The sequence below is a fragment of the Nanorana parkeri genome, unplaced genomic scaffold (genome assembly GCF_000935625.1).
Source record: "Nanorana parkeri isolate BGI_ZX_2015 unplaced genomic scaffold, ASM93562v1 scaffold540, whole genome shotgun sequence".
Classification (NCBI taxonomy): domain Eukaryota; kingdom Metazoa; phylum Chordata; class Amphibia; order Anura; family Dicroglossidae; genus Nanorana; species Nanorana parkeri.
In genome coordinates, this window is record NW_017306808.1 from 565,242 (window position 1) to 586,598 (window position 21,357).

At 40.7% G+C, this 21,357-nt stretch overlaps 1 protein-coding gene across 3 annotated transcripts in view; it reads left to right on the forward strand.

Moving 5' to 3' along the window:
• LOC108791296 (core histone macro-H2A.1) overlaps positions 1–21,357 on the forward strand; it is a 95,323-nt gene that overhangs the window by 73,566 nt on the left and 400 nt on the right. For 2 of the 3 annotated variants that reach the window (XM_018561737.1, XM_018561738.1), the window contains exons 9-10: positions 19,328–19,469; positions 19,666–19,697. In XM_018561737.1, the coding sequence (XP_018417239.1) occupies positions 19,328–19,469; positions 19,666–19,689 (166 nt within the window). In that variant the 3' untranslated portion in view covers positions 19,690–19,697. Of the gene's footprint in view, positions 1–19,327; positions 19,470–19,523; positions 19,698–21,357 lie in introns of all 3 variants that reach the window. The other variant, XM_018561739.1, reaches the window with a different exon arrangement.

Here is a 21,357-nt window from a genome sequence, read left to right on the forward strand (position 1 = left end):
CTGTGATGTACGCCATGCACATATGCTGCGGCGTGTTGCTAGAACACATCTCAGTGCTTTTTTTTTTTCTTTTTAAAATAACAATAATTTAACTGTGTGGCAGCGCATGGCTAAGAGTTATGATGCATTGCCGTGTATTGTTATAAACTGTGTTGCAATTAATTGTATGCCTGTATCATTTTATCACATCACACACCAACACAGCGCACAAATGATTGACATAAGTTGCTTATTTACAGTTACAAGAATTTGAAATTTACAAATATGTGTTATTTATTAACTCAGTACAGTTTTATCTTTTAGATTTAGTCGGAAAATTATTTTTGTGTGCACTGATACTGATTTTAGTGTGCTTTTATCAATTTAGTTATTTATTTTTATTGGTTTAATATTGATTTGACAAACATTTGCGCAATCATCACAGGACCTACAAAATTAGTGGTACCATCTTTTTATTCTATCGGGCCTGTGTTTCCAGAAAATATATGGTTTGGGGGACTTTTACAAACTCTAAAAGCTACAGTTGAAAATAAAAAAAGGTCAAACATTGCAAAAATAGTGTGGCCAGCTAAGGTTAAAAGCGTTCCGCAAGGGTTGGCAGCAATAGGGTTAAAGCCAGTAAACATTTTAACTATTGCACTGTCATCAACAATAAAATGCAGAGGGATTAATTAAAATGGTCCATTACATACTCATTAAATCCATTACATACTCAAACAATGGGATTGCAATCTTTTTACATTTTGGCTGTTTCTCTTAAAGAATATAAATACAATTTGACTCCTAAAATGTATAAAACATATATTCTCTGGTTTCAACCAATATAAATATATTTAACTATATAATGTAGCAAAATACTATTGCTTTATAGGTCTAAACTCTTGTTTAGACCTATAAAGTTGATACATAAGATTCAAATTATAAAGTTGATACATAAGATTCTAATCATGTAACAACTTGCTGATATATTCTCTTTAGTGTGTGGCCCACTTATGGTGAGTTCCAGAAACTACAGTCCAAACAAACATAACTCTAACCACAAAGGGAAAGGGAAACTTACCACCATGATGAACTAAAACTAAAATGTATATAAATATATAATGTATAGTTTTATAAAATGTATATGATGTCTATGAAATATAGCTCATAGATGGAAAATATCTCATACCTTACAAATTTTCATGTAATCATTCAATTCAGTTTAATGATCAGCCATGGTAAAGTAACAATGCAACTGGAAAAAGAATAAAGAGATCAACAAAATGCCAGTAGGTTTTATGAAAGGTTTCAGTGTTCTAATTTAATCCGAATGGTTAGAGAGCACTTAATGTATAGATTCAAAGTGTTTTATGTTAGTGTCTAGATCCAAATAAACTTAATGAAGATTTTTTTCATTGTTTGATTTCACGATAAAAGCAATTGTGGGTAGGCTGTTTATAGTCTTTATTAGGGTGTACAACTCCTGCTCTTAATGGCAATTTGCAGACTTCCAACAAGGATTTTTAAGTAGCCAGGATAACTTTGCCCCTATTGGCCTATGTACAAGATCTTGGGAATTGAGACTTTGAGAGTTTTTGAATTTTTTCTAGAATAAATTACCTTGAATGGGCTACATACAGATTCATTGTAAAATAAAACATTAATGGTTTTAGGTCAGCTTATTTAGGTTTACAAGTCTCTTAAAAGATGTGTAACTTTTACAAATAAATATTTATGGCAGGGTGCATCCATGATACTGGTTTATAAAAGCATTCTATTTGCTACTTTTGTAATTGTCTTTGCCTAATTACAATTATCTACGGGCCGGTATAAATGAAGCAGGCAGGAGGGCAGGTGAGTCAGCTCTTATTCAGCTACTTTCAGTACATTTTGAGCTTTACAGTTACTTTTCTTTTTCCCGCAAATTATTTAAGGTTACCCTTGTAACAATAACCCACAAATCTACCTTTGTTACATAATAACTATGAAATAGTCATAGGCAATATTTTATAAATACCTGAACAAAAAATATGTATTTTTTGGTCTTAGGCATATTAAACAAAGAAAATATATACCAAACCATCACACATTCCCTTTAGGAAGGCTCTTGCAGACAACTTTTGTCTTCTCATAGGCAGTTCATTGTGATTGAAATCATTGCAAACACTGACCAGTTCACTTTACCGGCAGTGGGACCAGGCTGCAGAAAGTTGGTTATGGTACTGCAGAAAAGGGGACCATTTTGTGTGGCTGAATAAGTACAGTTTAACATTGTGTCTATAGTGCTTTTTTTATATATTTTCGATATGTTGTATATACAGGACTGTAAAATAAGATCATATATATTTTTTATTAGGTAAATATTAATATTTCATATAAATATTTTATACTAACAACCAGCAGTTACAGTTCTAAGGTCTTCTGACTCCAGGTTTTCTGTAATGTCTTCAGAATTGCTTTTTATTGTTCTACAGCTAAACATTACATAATCTAATTCTCCCAAGGAAGGCTAATATTTATTGCATTGCTTGCACTGACATCTTCTCCAATGCTTCTTTCATGCCTATTGTCTTTCTTATTTATCCAGTGAGGGTGCAACTCTCATATGATGGAGTTAAATTAAGACTACATGTTATGTTAACAAATGAGCAGTATTGCAATGCAAAGTTTTATGCATGAATGTGCGCTGAGATTAAGCAGCCCATTTGTTTTTAATGTACTGGCTGTGCACCCTTATCACACTAAAAATGCACTTAACCATTTTTTGTCTATCATCAATTGAGGGACAAAGTTTAATAATAAGCAACCTAAGGTTATAATGACACGGACCGGAGAAATGGAATCCAGGCACATAGAAAACTGAAGACCAGCCTTCATGAGGCCATAATACCTTGCAGCTGCTCATTAAAGAGGACCTTTACCCATATACTTAAAATAACAACAACGGCACCTTTAGAAATGTTTAGTAATGACAATCTACAAACACATACTAATAGATAATTGAAGGCTTTTTATTCTTTGCATATCTTATTTCTCTCTTCTTCCCCAGTCTTCTGACAATGGCCATTTTTTTTACTAAGTACAGATTAATCCATCTCCCTTAACTTCCCAGAACTCTGGCACATGTGACTTGGACATGTGACTATGCACATCATCTTAGTGGTGGAAAATTCCTTTCCCTGAGATCTCGTGAGATTACAGATAAGCAGGGCTTGAAAAATCCACTCGTCCTCTCGTCTGTGACGAGAGGATGCCGGATCCGAACAAGTAGCTTTACATTCTAGAGACGCTCGATCGCTTGTATTAGCTGCAGTTTTCCTTCCCCGCAGCCGCCGCTGTCACTGCCATTGCCAGTCCCAAGATAAGCTGTGCCCTGTGCGGCCGGGACCTGTGACGGCTGCTCTGTGACAGGAGATCAGTACACGAACTCCCCCCCTGATTTCCTCTCAGTTCCCCGAATGCAGGAAGTGGTGTATATTACATCACTTCCGCCCACAGCTGTCATTCCCAGCTACAGGTGACGGTGAGGAGCTGCTGAAGCAGATCTCTGCTTCATCAGCTTCTCTGGGGGTCCCTAGGTGACATTAGGGGTCTTGGAGACGCCTGATGTCTCCATAAAGAGCCCTGCCATGTAAATAGGCTATCACATAGGGAACTTCTTAGCATAAAAAATATTTCACATAGGGAGCTTATTAGTGTTAGTAAGTAAAGGAGTAATAAAAAAAAATAAAGAAGCATAAAAAATTAAAGAAGCATCATTTTTTTTAACCACTTGCCATCTGCCCGTTGCTAAAAAATGGACGGCAGACTCACATGGGCGGGTTGCCTTAATTAGACTGCATTTTTTTTCTGCTCGCACGCACGGACAGAAAAAAAAACGTCCGTTCTTTACAGCCGTTACCGGCTATATAGCCACCGATCGGTTGTATTTTGTACGCCCCCTCGAGTGCCGCCGCCTGGAGTGCCGCCCCCTCCTGACCCCTCACATTCAATCCCGTGATCAGCTAGCCCATCTGCGGCTCAGGAGGGCGTCAGGAGGTAAGATGGGAGCGAGATCAGCATCTTCCTCCTAGCTGAACTCCCTCCGTAGTGTCAATGCGGAACTGATGTGTAATACATCACTTCCGCCTTCACCTATCAGTCATCTGGCTGCTATAGCCAGGGAAAAGAAGCTGATGAAGCAGATCTCTGCTTCATCAGCTTCTTTTTGGGTCCCCAGGTGACATTAGGGGTCTTAGAGACCCCTAATGTCTCCATAAAGAGGACCTGTCAGTGTGCCTGTGCTATCACATAGGGGGATAGTTATCCCCCTATGTTATAGCAATAACAATAAGTGTAAAAAAAAAAAAAGTTAAAAAAATAAAAGTCACATATAAAAAAAGATTTAAAAAAAAAACCAAAATGTTTAAGTCCCCACCCCCACGTTTACGCACATATAAACGTAAATACGCGTTTGATGCGTCAGTGCGTGAAAATTACAATTGTGCTACACATGTTACATATCGCCGCGAACGTCGGAGTGAGCAATCTTTTCCTGGCCATCAATCACTGAAAACACTAAGCTGCTGAGCGCTAAAAGCTTTTAAAGCATCGCTTATGGCCAGTTTTGGGTATCGTAGTTTTTTTAGGTTTTTCACACGCGTGCAATGTTAAGGCTTGACATGTTTCGTGTATTTTTACACGGCGCGACCCCGTCTTTTATATTTTACCAAAAAATTGGGTAATAATAATTGTTTTATAATTTAATAAAGGGGAGACAGTTTTTTTTTTCATTTTCGGTAATTTTTCCTTCATGTAGTAAAAAATAAAAACCCCAGTGGTGAATAAATGCCACCAAAAGAAAGCTCTATCTAAAAAATTGTATAAAATTAATTTCAGTACAGCGTTGCATGATGGAATAAATGTCAGTAAAAGTACCGCAGCGATGAATACTGAAAAATGGCCTGGACAGGAAGGGGTTTAATACCGCGGACTTCAAGTGGTTAAGTCTTCTGCCCCCCACATACACACGCAAACATGCGTTGGGTGTGCCTATCTGTGAAAACGATGATTGCGCCTATTGTGCCGCATATGTTACATATCACCGTGAACGTCGGAGTGGGAGCAATAATTTTAGGGCCATTAATCACTGATAACACTAAACTAATGAGCAGTAAAAGTGTTTAAAGCTTTAAACAGCTCTTTAAACACACTCCCAGCTGCTATTCCTTGGATTTACAAAGTGCCCTCCAAAACCAGGAACTCCCCTGTCCAAGACAATATGAGATGATGTGACTAAATATTTCCCACATTGGTTCCATGGCTGCAGCAGGAGCAGCAGTCGAGAGGGGAATGGAGTGTGCCATTTTAGAGAACCTGTCAACCACAACCCAAATGATCATGCAGCCATTGAAAGGTGGGAGATCTGTGATAAAATCTATGGATAGATAGGCGCACAAGAGTGTATTTTGATCTGGGGCACAGATGGTACAAGCAGGCACAAATTATTTAACATCCCTCTTCACTCCTGGCCACCAGTAGCAACAGGACGAAATGTGAACATCCTGTGGACCCCCAGATGACCTGCAAGTTTGGAGCTGTGGACCAAGTGGAGAATCCTGATCCTGAGATTTGGTGGCATCAGGATTTTTTTTTTTTTGAGAATTGGAGGAATTATCAGCTCCTGTTGAGAGGAGGACTCTCCGTTGTGAAAACATTCTCACATTCCAACCCACCCCCTTCCACCCTCTTACCTGAATTGCAGGGTTCCCACTGCACTGCTACTTCTTGGCGTGGCTGTGCATAGCACTGCCCACACAACTCCATTGTATATTCATAGATCCTTTGAAAGGATCTGTGAATGGAGAAACTACCATTAGCCACCGTGTTGATCAGTCCCATCAGCCACCGTGTCAAAAGGGTCTGTAGTTCTCAATGGAATCTGGCATCACCGCACTTGTAGTCCATTCATTTTTCCTCCCGTTCCTGTTACTTGACAGTAGGTTCTTGTGACTGATTTTGTGGGAAGCCCTCAAGAAGATACCACCATTTCTCCAGGACCAGCTTGAGAGCTAACAACATACAATCCCCAGTGCTATAGTTATTTTCTGCCAGTGTAAGTTTTTTGGAAAAGAAAGCACAGGGGTGCTTTTTGCATTGGAGAGGCTGCAGAAGTACAGCACCAATGCCTACTATGGAAGCATCGATTATCTGAGCATTGGCAAGCAGACCTACTGTGGTAACCAACAGTGGAAGAGTATATGTTCAGCTATTCCTGCTGCCGCCAAGGAAGACCCAGGATCATAAAGGAGCAGATCTTCTGCAAAATCAGCAAGGTGATTGTTTCCTTATGTAAGGTTCCAGTGAGATTCTTGAAGAGCACTGTTTGCTGGAAAGTAAAGTGCAATCACTGGCTCATGCGGAGAGAGGTGTGGAGATGAGATCCAACACGAGAACCATATCTTGGGCTAGAGAGGCTCTAATTAAATTAGCCACACCTCCAGAGTCAGTAAAGACTAGAATTGGAATTGACCATCCCCTGGCTTAGAGATGGATGGTAAAAGTTGGAGAATTTGCAGAGAGTGGAGATGAACAGTCCAGTAGGTCCCCCTCAGGGCGTACTAGACCTAGGGGTTTCCTAAATTCTGGGGACATTGGTTGAGGATATTCCCCTTCCTCTCGCAATACATGCAGATGCTCTGGGTCGAGAGTCCAGTTGTTTTTTCAGAGAACAGCCAAGTTCGGTCTAGTTGCATGGTTTCATCAAAAAATAATACCTGGCAGGGGATATTTGCCTCTTTGCAGTTGGAAAAGGAGCAAAGTAGAAGTGTCTCTGGTGGCCATGCTCCTGGGAGCATTCCTGAAACCAGACATCAATATGGATGGAGAAGGAAATTAAATCATCTGGAGAGGAGGATGGTTCACTGCCAGACAGCTCATTTCTAACACAATCGGATAGACCTTGCAAGAATGTGGTTGTTAGGGCCTTGTTGTTTCAGGCCAGTTTGCACATCAGGGTCGGAAATTGTACTGCATACTGGCCCACTGTTATTTTTCCATGCTGAAGACGTAGGAGGGCACTAGCAAGCGGAGGGGTGATGTCCAGGTTTTTGAACGTGAAGCATAAGGAGGCTTGGAACTCTGAGAAATTGTAAACCAGAGGATCATTCCCTGGATCGTCCCTCTCCCAGAGGGAAATAGCCCAGGCCAGGACATATTGGGCTAAGAGGGAGATTATGAAGGCCATATTGAAACAGTGACTGGGGAAATTTTGAGGCTTCAGATCAAAGTGAATTCTGCACTGATTAAGTGAGCCCCTGCATCTCCTAGGGTCCCCGAAATTAATGAGGAGGTGGTGGTGGTAGATGTAGAATTGAGGAGGCTTGCAGGTGGTCTAAACGAGAATGAACGGCAGAGGCACTTCAGAAGCATCTATGCTTGGCTTGAGCATACTGTCATTTGGGCCTCGCACCTCTGTGTTGCTGCTTTCTCTGAGAGTGGAATATAAGCGGTAGCTGCGGTTTTGACCCCCTCATACGTGTTGGAGCTTAGCTGCTGACTACCCTCAGGTCACTCAACAGATACTCGCAGATGCAGTGGAGGTAAGGTGCTGGATAACAAGGAGCTAGTGCCTGAGAGAGGCATGAGACACTGGGTAGCTGGAAGCAGGAGAGTGACTTGAGGCTGTTTGTGTAGAGGTGGCGAATTGAAGGTTCAAACTGTGTGCTGCAGAGGTTGCAGCTGTAGTGCAACAACAGAGGCTTTGAGTGCAGCTGAGGTGTAGCAGAGGCTGTGTTTACAGTGGATGCTGAGGCAGCAGGTCCTGCACAGGGTGCAAAGGGCAGCTCATGTTTATTACAGACCAGATGCAGCTGGGGTGCAGCAGAGACTGTGGATGTAGCAGACATGCAGTGGAGATAAAACAGAGACTGTGGAAGTTGCAGAGGGGAAGAATGAGGTGCAAGAATGGCTGTGGGGGCAACAAAGCTTGGCTGCAGGTAATGCTGGCATAAGGATGGATCCAACATGCTGCTACATCTCATGACTTGTCGTAATACTCTGGGCAAGGCCCAGAAGTGCCCGTAGCTAGATGAAAGGGAGAAAGCACCCATTGCTGGATCGCAAGAGGTAAGTAGCAGTCACACTCTACACACTCATGCCTACACACACACACTGATCTGCAGTTCAGCACCAGTATTGTCAGCATCAGCCTTACTTCGAGGATTTGATTTCTTTTCCATCTACAGTGGTTCGACCTTCGACTCTGTGCACCCTTTGTAGTTCAGCCCTTTCTTTGCTTAGCTGGCCTATGAGTACTCCTGGGGGAAATACGGTAGCCCTTTTTTTCCTGTGGTACGGTACACTCTACATATTGTACGATGTTTTATAGCAAATGGAAGGACAGTTGTTTAGCAGCTGCAGGCGGACAACAACCTCAGTATCTCATGTTCATTTTGTGCAAGGCTAAGCTCGGCTCAGGAAAGAGATGTGTGCTTTTTACAAACTAGTTGGATCTGCCCGCGTCAGTGGCCTCTTCCAAACCGCTTTTCCTCTTCTTGCCTCATGGCAGAAGTTTTCTCTTAAATTATGCAAGGAATTTTTATGTAGCTTTTCCTGATTTCAGAGGCTTAGATGCCCACCACCTCCTTCCCCAGCAATTTCAGGAACAAAGATGCCTAATATCTCTTATTCTGTCTGGGACCCTTCAGAAGATTCACTGTTTTGTACGTTGAATCTTTTCCTGCCCCATAGTAGCCAATGCCACTGGTTGAATTCAGGTCAGCAGTTGTTTCACCTAAACAACTGCCGACTGGCAAAGGTGTACTTTCTAAGTGAGACATCATGTTCTTTTTTTTTATTCCCTCTAGTTCAGTGTCGGTTTTTGGTTCCCATAGAACAGAATGCTCTAACAATGTGTCTCCCCATAATCTCTTATTTGAGAGCAGGCAGTCCCTGTGTTACGAACATCCATTAAGTATGACAGGTACTTACAAACGGAAGCTATTATTGTACAGCAGGGTGTCCCAGGCTGCAGCCAAAGTGTACTGTGCAGCGTTCCAGTAGTAATGCTACCACGTTCGTGCCGAAGAGGGGTGCCCACTTTTTCGGGTCTGGTTTGTAGTACTGTAAGTACATTACAGGACGTTGGCTCTTGTTAGACGTGCAGATGAGGGGTGCCTGCCTCTTCTTCTGCATCTGGTACTGTACATTACAGGAGGTTGTACAAACCTCTGTCAAATTTGCATTTGAAGTAGAACTCCATGCACAACAGAAATGTACCTGTTCCAACTTACATACAAATTCAACTTAAGAACAAACCTCCATAACCTATCTTGTTGGTAACCCAGGGACTGCCTGTATTTAATCTATAAAGAGATTGAGAAAAATCTAATGAGAAAAGTAGGGACCTGGGGGATGCTGGTGTTCATTCTTAGCTCTCATTGATTGTGATGATGTTTGACGTGATTGCTACACTGAACCTTATATGTGATGCAGCTCTGGATGCTGGCCAAGTTATGTCTCTGGTAACCCTTTCCTCCTTTCAGATCTGCAGGGTACTCTAACTTAAGTAATGGTCTTCAGAGCAACAGTGTAACTATACAGTGCATAAAATCATTACAAAAGGTGAGTATTCACCTTCCCCCTGTTAGCAAAGCTACGGATCAGTGACGCAGATTGACAACATTCTATCTCTTGCATCTAAATATTCCTCCAAGGCAGGTTCACGTACCCACAAGTCATCTTCCACTCCCTCAAGTTCAGGAGGGTTCTAAGTGCCTACGGCAAACCAAGGGATACAAGCTTGCAGATAAATCCATAACTCCATGAATGTCTGCCGCCACCGGTACCATGAGAGGTAGGGAGGGTTAATGGCCTTTGCAGAGATTTAGGAGGTGTACATAGCTGAATCCTGGGTACAAGAGTTTCACCTTCATCCTCTATCTCAGTTTTTCGCCTGTCTCTTCCTATGTCTTAGTAACATCAGACGGAATTCTTTTATCGTTTCAGTTCTCCCAGCCAAAAAGCTTCAACATTTTTAATCAAACCTGGTAAAGTTCTGACATATTTTGTATGTCTTTAAAAGTTTCGGATAGAATCTATTCAGTCAGTTATTGCCTTTCTTCATTACAGAGCCTTCTTGGTATCCCTCCATCCATGCATAGTTACAGACTCACAGCTTTCTCATCAGCAATTTGTTCATTTTCTGTGGTTGACAACCGCTATCATTTTGTGGCCCTTTCCTTTGGTCTCACCTCTGCCCGAGAGTTCTTGCACTACTTCTGGGCCTTCATCTGGTTCATCTTCAGAGGTATTCCAGTCATCGGATACTTGGACTTTTGACAATCTGTTGCTGCTAAAACAGACCTTAAAATCCAGTATGTCAATCATGCTGCGGATCTTGGAGGACTTTGGATGGATTTTAAACATCGTAAAGTTATCTCTAATTCAATTACAATGCTTGCACTACTTAGACCTTCTCCTGAATACCCTGCAGGCCAAGGTTTTCTTGCCCAGAGAAGCTGATGAAACTGCAAGTTAGGCTATTAACATTTTGGCATCAGACCTACCTGCAGAGCAGCATTTGAGTGCTGGGATTGATCATTTGCACCTTTGAAATGGTTCCATTTGCTAAACGTTATTCTAGAGCCTTGCAACTGAAAATGTTCACAGTGTGGGACATATCCAGTTTGTCCCTGGACAAGGTGATGCAGTTACATCCACAAAACAAGATGTTTCTGTCATGGTGGCTTTTGTCCCTGATGTTGTTAGCAGATTATTGTATCCCCTTACAATAGAAGATTGCCACCATGTATGCCAGTCTTATTAGTTGGGACAGAGTTCTGGGTTTAGTCTGTTTAGGGTTGTTGGTCTCTAGAGCAATTCACACTTCCTAAAATCCTGGAGGTACAAGCAATTTGCCTTTATTTTATTCACTGCTCCCCACTTCTGACCAGTCAATCAGTCTGAATTCAATTGGACCATGCCAAAAGTGTGATTTACATCAATCATCAGGAACACACAAGGAGTGTTGCAGCATCAATGGAGATAGGGTGTATCCTGTCCTAGGTAGAGTTTCATTTGCCGAGTATCTCTGTAGTGGAGAACTGACAGGAAGGTTTCTCAGCACACAACACCTGAACCTACGGCAGTGATGGCGAACGTTTTTAAGCCAGAGTGCCAGCACTGAAAATAGGTTTAGTACTGTGTTTTAGTTTGGGCACTGGGGTTTAAAAAACATTCATCATTACTGCTTAGGAAAAATAGGGAAACACACATATTCAAACATTTATACACTCAATAAAACACACACATCACACATGTAATGAAAAACACATTTTAAAAAAACACCTACATGTCACACACTCATTTAAAAAAACACACATCGCACACGTAATAAAACACACATCACACGTAATAAAACACACGCATTAAAACACACACAACACACCACACTCGTAATGAAACACATATCACACACGCATTAAAACACATATATCACACACATGCATTAAAACACACATCACACACACACACACACATTAAAACACACACACACACACACACATAAAAACACGTATTAAAACACAAACACGCATTAAAACACACACACATCACACACTTATTAAAACACACACACAAATCTTCCTTAAAACACACACACACACACATTCAATAAAACACACACACACAGAACTACTAACAATAAAAATTAATAATTAAAACAATGCCCCCCCTCCTGCTTACCTGTTAAGATCAGTGTGATCTGCATCTCTGGCTGATTCAGATCATACTAATCGCTCCTGCCTGTGAGCAGCGGCACCGCGGAGGAGCGATCAGTATGATCTGGATCAGCAAGAGATGCAAATCATACTTATCCTCCACTGGACCACCACGGGATGATTTTCATTCAATATATATATTGCCAGTTCGGTAGTGTATTTAATAGGATTTGGGCACCTGCCAGGTTTAAAGATGGCTGCCACTATCCAGTCAATCTCATCGTTGTGGATTGGTACGCTGACCCTGTTAATCTGTTAGCAGATGCTACGTGGCCCTGCCAGATCCGCTATATCTGGTATTTCAAGGACCAATCTGCATGTGTGTCTAAGGGCATTTTCCCATGTGCCTTTTTGCTGCATTCTGTGTTCTTTCTTCCCTTCATTTGGATGTAGAACAAAACTTGACCCTTAATACTATCAAGAGTCAGGTGTATGGCGTCTGTTCTTTTTAATTTTTCTCTTGCTAATCATTAGCTGGTTTGTACCTTTATACAAGGGTTACACTAATTGCTTCACCTGTTAGACCTCCATTTTATCCAAAGTGGCCTCTGCCTTTAATCTTAATGAGGCTATTGTGTTGTCTTCCTTATATGCAGCATTGGTGCACCCCGAGGAGACCTCTCTCCATCGCCTTGCTGTGGGGAAAGCTGCCAGGGCTTACCTTTTAGCCACAGCTTATTTAAGGCAGATGGATTCCGTGTTTGTTATTCCAGAAGATCCTAAAAGAGGTTCTTGGGCTTCCAGATCCACTGTTTCTAGATGGATTTGTTAAGTTATTGTGCAGGCCTATGAATTGTGAAATAAGTTGAAAAAGATTTTGAGTGTGCAGCGCTATTAAAGTGAATAAAGTGTAATCCCCTCTTCGGGTATATCAAAAAATTATATAAATAAGTTATAGACAAAGTTAATCAATCCTAAAGGGTAGGGAATTTCCATAGAGTGAATATGCAAATTTAATATATATAGTGACAAACTAATCTATTGTGTTCCAATGGCGGTGAAAAAATATATTTGTGAAATGCCACAACATAAACAATAGTTATATTCTTATATCCTCCTGGTGAAAAGAAAAAACTGTGCATCAAATAATAGCTAAACTTTTGTGTACAGTTATGTTGCCCGTGGACAATACAACTTAAAATAATCCCAACTGGTGATTCATTCTTTATACAAAAAAACAAAGGAATGTGATCGGTGATAAATTGAATCCAGTGAAATCTTCAACACTTGTTTCAAGATGGTAGATTACTATATGGCTTATCCCCACACCAGCGTGTATCAATCTCTCCAAACTGTCCCCTTAGGGGTGGGCACTCACCCCACAGCTGAGATAATAATGCGGAGATAGTACATCAGAGGGTCCACATCCGAGACGTCTCTTTCAGCAGTGTTCCGTCCGTTGTATTTTTATATAATTAAAAAAGAAATCTCCTCATGGTGCGGTAAGCATAATCATTTATTTATAAAATATAGACAACTCACAGTTTAAAAGCAAATAACCGGCCGGTTTAGTGTAGCGACTAAATCCTCTGCTACTTCCTGGTATGGTGTGGTATCAGTATGAATTGTGAAATAAGTGCCTCCTTTTCACTAGGGCAGTGAATGCTTCTTCTCATCATCTCTAAGTTCTATAAGGTTGATGTGTCTGCCACTCCAAATGCTAGTTTTGATCCAAGGGTTCCCATTTTCCAGTGCTGTGGTAATTTGATTGACAAAAACTCACGCAACACTGTGCTCAAACAAAATGTTTTATTTTTTTCATTTTTTAAAGATAGCTAGAACTTTCTTTTGGTGGTATTTGAAAAACATGTTTTTTTTTTATTACTATAAAAAGGAAATTGAACATTTTGGGGAAAACAACTATTTCCCTTACTTTCTGTTATAAAACATATCAAGTAAATAATCTTTCCTAATAAATATAGTCCAAAATGTATTCAGGAACTGGTACTGGATGTACAGGCAATGGCACTTGATGACACTGATACTGGCTCTACAGGCACAGGTTCGGACTGTACTAGCACTGGTAATTGCTGTACAAACACTGGTGCTGGATGCCACTGGTACTGTCTGTACAGGCATTGGTACTGGCTGGTGATAAGGAAGTAGCTCAAAGTTTTTTCCTTTACAATGGATTGGTGTGTGAGAGGAAAGAGAGAGCCATTGCTTACATTTTGTGATCAATGATTAATCACAATGATCACATGGTACAGAGCCACTTTACTTGGCCCTGTACCTTTTTTATCTGCATTGTTCAATAATAATAATAATATAAAATTAATGGACTTGCCCTGGGAGATGCACTGTCTAGCTGTTCAGCAACAACAACAACAGCCAGACAGAGGGTATTTCAAATCTATTTTTGCTTTAAAAAAAAATCAATGATCTCCTTGTAATTTACATGCATTGCAATGATTTTTATTAAACTTCATTGCACCGTCCTACCTGCTGCTGTCTTTATTCAAACTCCCACATTGGTTCTACTTGCTTTTTACTTCCTGCAGGCAATTCCTGAGTGAGGGAGCAAAGCTCCTATAGTCACACGATTCCACTGGTCATGGTGTCACTATACTACCATGTCCTGTAGTGATATACTGACTGGTGGAAGGAGCCACAGTGCCCAGAGGTGTACACACTATCTGACACATCTGGAAGTCTCAGCAGCAGTGCTCAAATCTTTGCAAGAGACCAAAGAATGGACTTACTGTTGGCCTTTAATGCAAGTCTTCAATATTGTTTTTTGCAGGGGGCTGCTGGTTGCATTTTGTGATACTAGTAACGGGGTTTCTAAGCTTCTCATAGAATTTTGAACACAAGTTGAAAGTCTTAGATCCTTCTATGTGCATAGACTTGATCTTATGATGTATCATTTTGTATTATACATTTTGATGACTTCTACAGGAGATGATAGCTTATTCATTATATCATAGAAAAGCAGAGTTTTTACCATTCTTTAAAAAATACATACAGATAATTTTACCATACTGTTAGCACCACTGTACAGAATTAGGATACAGCACGTTTGTTCAGTCTAAAAAGTTGCTGATGTGAAAATGTACTATGTAATGCATCAGCATATGCTTTCTGGTGACTATAACAGTTTATATTAGAAGAAAGAAAGTCTTGCATTGTGTGTTCCGTTCACAGAAGTTCTATATTGCAAAGCTGTAGACAATATTGACAAACTATTTATGTGTCAAGCAAGCAAGTCTGACATTTTGTGTTTTCTTTTTTTTTACTGAAGTTATATCATTGTAAAGCTGTTTCAAATATTGACACAAAATCATTACAGAAATGAATTTTATATAGAGAAAAACCTCCAAGTTAAATGCATTGTGAAAACAACATACAGCACTGTAATTGGTTAGCAGTGGAACTCGAAACATCTGTTAGGCAGACATAACTTTTGAAAGCAACAGAAAGAGCTTAAATCCTCTTTATAAATGGAGAATAGGATTATGCCTTGAACAGGAGGATAAAATAAATCACATTCTACTTCAAGGAGAGGAATAAGAATTATGTCTATATAACTGAAATAAAACACAATTTTTACACAATATTTCTATCTGTGGTACAAATCCCATATTTGTAGTCTAAGAGCCTTCTTTTTACATTTTTATCCATCATAAATAGTCTTGCTGTCACTATCCATTAAATGAAGGCAACATTTTCTAGTGCAGAATGTAATAAACTTGTTAACTGTGCTTTCAGATGAGAAAAACTCACAATAGCCAATACATACAATAAGATTGGCCTGGTTCTGTTTATAGGACACACTTTTGAAAATTTTTAGAGGGCAGCAGACTTTTTTTTTTTTAATTTTCACATTTCTTTGATCTTTTCCTATGGTGCCCATTCATGCCCCAATTATTGACACACATTTAATGACCTACTCCACAGGGTTAAAAATACTCAGCCCTAAATTTCTTTCTATCTTTCTAAAAAAAAACCTTCACAAAATTGAGGTGATTTTTATCGAAAGATAGTAGTGCATTAAGAAAGTATTTTCTACATTATGAAATCGTTGAAAGTGCGCACCATAAATGTAATCTGAGTGGACACACACCTGTAATCCAACCCAATGCTTAAAAGAAACAAATATAAAACAGAGATCATTTTTATAAAAATAACTTATTTTAATAGTCATAAATAATGTTCATAAATAAGCATGTCAGTTTGTCAGTTTGCCCAATTTGCCCAATTTGTGAATCTTTTCACGAGAGACAGCAATAAAGACCTAGTTGTGTATATACAATGTTCTTACAGTTCTGTGGATTAGGTGAAGATTGACCAAGTACAGTGCTGGAAAAAAACAAATACAATTTAATGGTAATGCTTCAAAGCAGTACAAGCCAAAACAAAATGTCCACTAATATTCCACCAAAAAATGGGAGATTGGAAAAAACAGTGGAGATTGGCCCAAGTTTGTTATAAAGTGCAGTTCCACATTTGCAGTCAAATTTGAGAAAACCCCTTTATATTTTTATGTGTTTCCATTTAGACAGCACACCACTATAATGCAAGTATTGGGACACCCCTCCAAATCATTGGATTCAGGTGTTCCAATCACCTCCATGGCAACAGGTGTATAAAATCAAGCACCTAGGCATGCAGACTGCTTCTACAAACATTTGTAAAAGATTGGGTCCCTCTCAGTAGCTCATTGAATTCAAGCGTGGTACCGTGATAGGTTGCCACCTGTGCAATAAGTCCATCCATTAAATTTCTTGCTACTAAATATTCCACGCTCAACTGTTAGCGGTAATATAACACAGTAGAAGCAACTGGGAACAACAGCAACTCAGCCACGAAGTGGTAGGCCACGTAAAATGACAGAGCGAGGTCGGCGGCATGCTGAAGCGCATGGTGCGCAGAAGTCGCCAACTATCTGCAGAGTCAATAGCTACAGACCTCCAAACTTTGTGTGGGCTTCAGATTGGCACAACAACAGTGTGTAGAGAGCTTCATGGAATGGGTTTCCATGGGCAAGCAGCTGCATCCAAGCCTTACATCAACAAGTGCAATGCAAAGCGTCGGATGCAGTGGTGTAAAGCATGCCTCCACTGGACTCTAGAGCAGTGGAGACGTGTTCTCTGGAGTGACGAATCACGATTCTCTGGCAATCCAATGGACGTGTCTGGGTTTGGCGGTTGCCAGGCGAACGATACTTGCCTGACTGCATTGTGCCAGGTAAGGGGGAGATTATGGTGTGGGGTTGTTTTTCAGGGGTTGGGCTTGGCCCCTCAGCTCCAGTGAAGGAAACTCTTTGTGGGAACAGTTTGGGGATGGCCCCTTCCTTTTCCAACATGACTGCACACCAGTGCACAAAGCAAGGTCCATAAAGACATGGATGATCGAGTTTGGGGTGGAGGAACTTGACTGGCCTTACCTCAACCCTGTAGAACACCTTTGGGATGTATTAGAGCGGAGAATGCAAGCCAGGCCTTCTCGTCCAACATCAGTCCTGACCTCACAAATTGCTTCTGGAAGAATGGTCAAACATTCCCATAGACACACTCCTAAACCTTGTGGACGCCTTCCCAGAAGACTTGAAGCTGTTATAGCTGCAAAGGGTGGGCCAACTCAATATTATACCCTACGGACCAAGGATGCCATTAAAGTTCATGTGCGTGTAAAGGCAGGCGTCCCAATCCTGTCACGGCAGAGAGCCGTGACAGGATCGAGAGGCGAGCAAACCCGGTATGTGTTCGCTCACCTCCTGATCTACTGAGCCGACCTTTGACAGTCTCATTGTCACAGGTCGGCTAGAACTATGAGGTGAGTGAAAAGCACTCACCTCATAGTTCTCCTTTAAAGTGGTACCGTGATAGGTTGCCACCTGTGCAATAAGTCCATCCATTAAATTTCTTGCTACTAAATATTCCACGCTCAACTGTTAGCGGTAATATAACACAGTAGAAGCAACTGGGAACAACAGCAACTCAGCCACGAAGTGGTAGGCCACGTAAAATGACAGAGCGAGGTCGGCGGCATGCTGAAGCGCATGGTGCGCAGAAGTCGCCAACTATCTGCAGAGTCAATAGCTACAGACCTCCAAACTTTGTGTGGGCTTCAGATTGGCACAACAACAGTGTGTAGAGAGCTTCATGGAATGGGTTTCCATGGGCAAGCAGCTGCATCCAAGCCTTACATCAACAAGTGCAATGCAAAGCGTCGGATGCAGTGGTGTAAAGCATGCCTCCACTGGACTCTAGAGCAGTGGAGACGTGTTCTCTGGAGTGACGAATCACGATTCTCTGGCAATCCAATGGACGTGTCTGGGTTTGGCGGTTGCCAGGCGAACGATACTTGCCTGACTGCATTGTGCCAGGTAAGGGGGAGATTATGGTGTGGGGTTGTTTTTCAGGGGTTGGGCTTGGCCCCTCAGCTCCAGTGAAGGAAACTCTTTGTGGGAACAGTTTGGGGATGGCCCCTTCCTTTTCCAACATGACTGCACACCAGTGCACAAAGCAAGGTCCATAAAGACATGGATGATCGAGTTTGGGGTGGAGGAACTTGACTGGCCTTACCTCAACCCTGTAGAACACCTTTGGGATGTATTAGAGCGGAGAATGCAAGCCAGGCCTTCTCGTCCAACATCAGTCCTGACCTCACAAATTGCTTCTGGAAGAATGGTCAAACATTCCCATAGACACACTCCTAAACCTTGTGGACGCCTTCCCAGAAGACTTGAAGCTGTTATAGCTGCAAAGGGTGGGCCAACTCAATATTATACCCTACGGACCAAGGATGCCATTAAAGTTCATGTGCGTGTAAAGGCAGGCGTCCCAATCCTGTCACGGCAGAGAGCCGTGACAGGATCGAGAGGCGAGCAAACCCGGTATGTGTTCGCTCACCTCCTGATCTACTGAGCCGACCTTTGACAGTCTCATTGTCACAGGTCGGCTAGAACTATGAGGTGAGTGAAAAGCACTCACCTCATAGTTCTCCTTTAACTCTTCACCAATGAAGCCTAATATAGCTGTCCAGGTCCGAGAGTGACAATGTCCCTGGTTAGAGACATAAGCTGGCCATACACTTGGAGTTTTTTCTCATTCAGCCCTGCAGGCTTAACAAACATAACATAACCTCTAGATTTTCCCATTCCCGCTAACAACCTGCATGGGGGATTACCAAACTCCCCATCCTGCATCACCGAATGCTGACTGCAGATCATTAGCGGCCGTCACTTTTGAGCCGAGAATTTTCAGACTGTCGTTTGTCAAACGGGGGGTCTCAACAGGACCACACACTGGTTGAATTTTATCCGAATGCGCTCAACTCGGATTGAAATTTGATCAGTGTTTGGCCAGCTTTTTTAGATGATTTATAAGGGTCAAAGGTGGGTAGGACCTGCATTATAAAAATACTGATAGTTATTATGGTGATAACTCATGTATCATTTCCCCCTCCTCTTTCAGATTGTAAGCCCGCAGGGGCAGGGCCCCTGCCCCTTGAATTGTATTGTAACTGTAATGTCTTCCTTATATTGTAAAGCGCTGCGCAAACTGTTGGCGCTATATAAATACTATGTAATAATAATAACTAATGTTGCTATCACTTTAACCCTCCCTTGTTTTTGTTACCTGCAGAAATGGATTTCCTAAGCAAACAGCTGCGCAACTCATCCTGAAAGCTATTTCTAACTATTTTGTGTCTACGATGTCCTCTTCAATCAAGACTGTGTATTTTGTGCTGTTTGACAGTGAAAGTATAGGCATATATGTGCAGGAGATGGCAAAGCTTGTTACTATCACGTTAACCCGCCCTTGTTTTTGTTACCTGCAGAAATGGATTTCCTAAGCAAACAGCTGCGCAACTCATCCTGAAAGCTATTTCTAACTATTTTGTGTCTACGATGTCCTCTTCAATCAAGACTGTGTATTTTGTGCTGTTTGACAGTGAAAGTATAGGCATATATGTGCAGGAGATGGCAAAGCTTGATGCAAACTAAACCTTTCAAAACCTTTAGCTCTTTTTTGCAAAACTGCACTGCAATTTTAGAAAAAAATTATTTGAGGAAAGCAAGGATTCCACTTGACCTTTCTAAAATATTTGGCACTGATAGCTGACATTACTTCTGTTGATGCACTATATCTGAGGCATTGTCCTAACTTAGTTAATTTAGAGGATTTTTTTAAATAATTTTATTTTGAATGAGTTATAAAATTAAATAGGTTGTAGTTGGGAGTGTATTGTCTTTTGTATGTGAATGACATGAAAGAAATATTTTGTAAATGTTGTGGTTCTTTGATTGTACCCCTATGTGGCTTTGTATTTTTCCTCTCAGTATGAAACAAACAATCTTATTGTCTTACAAGCCATAATTTAAACACTTAGCTTTCATTCCTGAATCATTCCAAAGGAATAATAGCTGAAAACTGACCAGTTTAGTCTGGACAACACTGTCACTAATTTTGCTCCTATTTTTATCAATTAGCCAAGCTTTGAGACTGAGATCCGAGTTTGGCTCAGAGCTTGAGTAATTTTTTGTATATCCCCAATGACTGGATTGATTTTGAGTTTTTTGCACCATTACATCAATATCGATTATTTATAAGCACAAGGTAGATTTGTGAAATAATGTTTATTTTAGTACGCAAAGATGCAAATTATACCAACATAATGTGTTGATATGAAAAAATCATAACTCTCAGAAAATTTGATTTTGCTTTCCAGAAAATAATATTGTTAAGTGTATTTAAAGAATGGTAACCTGACAAAACTGTTTTGAAAATTGTTTTTTTTCTCTTGATATGGAATGTTTGAATATATAGGTCTACCTTATTCCACCAAAGTATCATATGCAGACCCTGAAAGAGCAACTAGATGTTGGATATCCTCTGTGATGTACCTGCATTTGTACATAACCAATTTTATCTGGATTGCCATCATCTATTGGCTAGGTTGGAAATTTTAAGCACATAGCCTATTTTCCCTCCTTGGACATACAGGGGTATCCACTATTGACTTAAAGAACAACTAAATTCTATTTTTTTCAGTGCAAACACTTTGTAATTGCAAGCTAAAAATTGTGTGTGCATTTTTACTTGCAGGTCTGTGTTACCCTTTGCATTATTCACCTTTCATATTATCAAAACGGGGGGTCTCAACAGGACCACACACTGGTTGAATTTTATCCGAATGCGCTCAACTCGGATTGAAATTTGATCAGTGTTTGGCCAGCTTTTTTAGATGATTTATAAGGGTCAAAGGTGGGTAGGACCTGCATTATAAAAATACTGATAGTTATTATGGTGATAACTCATGTATCATTTCCCCCTCCTCTTTCAGATTGTAAGCCCGCAGGGGCAGGGCCCCTGCCCCTTGAATTGTATTGTAACTGTAATGTCTTCCTTATATTGTAAAGCGCTGCGCAAACTGTTGGCGCTATATAAATACTATGTAATAATAATAACTAATGTTGCTATCACTTTAACCCTCCCTTGTTTTTGTTACCTGCAGAAATGGATTTCCTAAGCAAACAGCTGCGCAACTCATCCTGAAAGCTATTTCTAACTATTTTGTGTCTACGATGTCCTCTTCAATCAAGACTGTGTATTTTGTGCTGTTTGACAGTGAAAGTATAGGCATATATGTGCAGGAGATGGCAAAGCTTGTT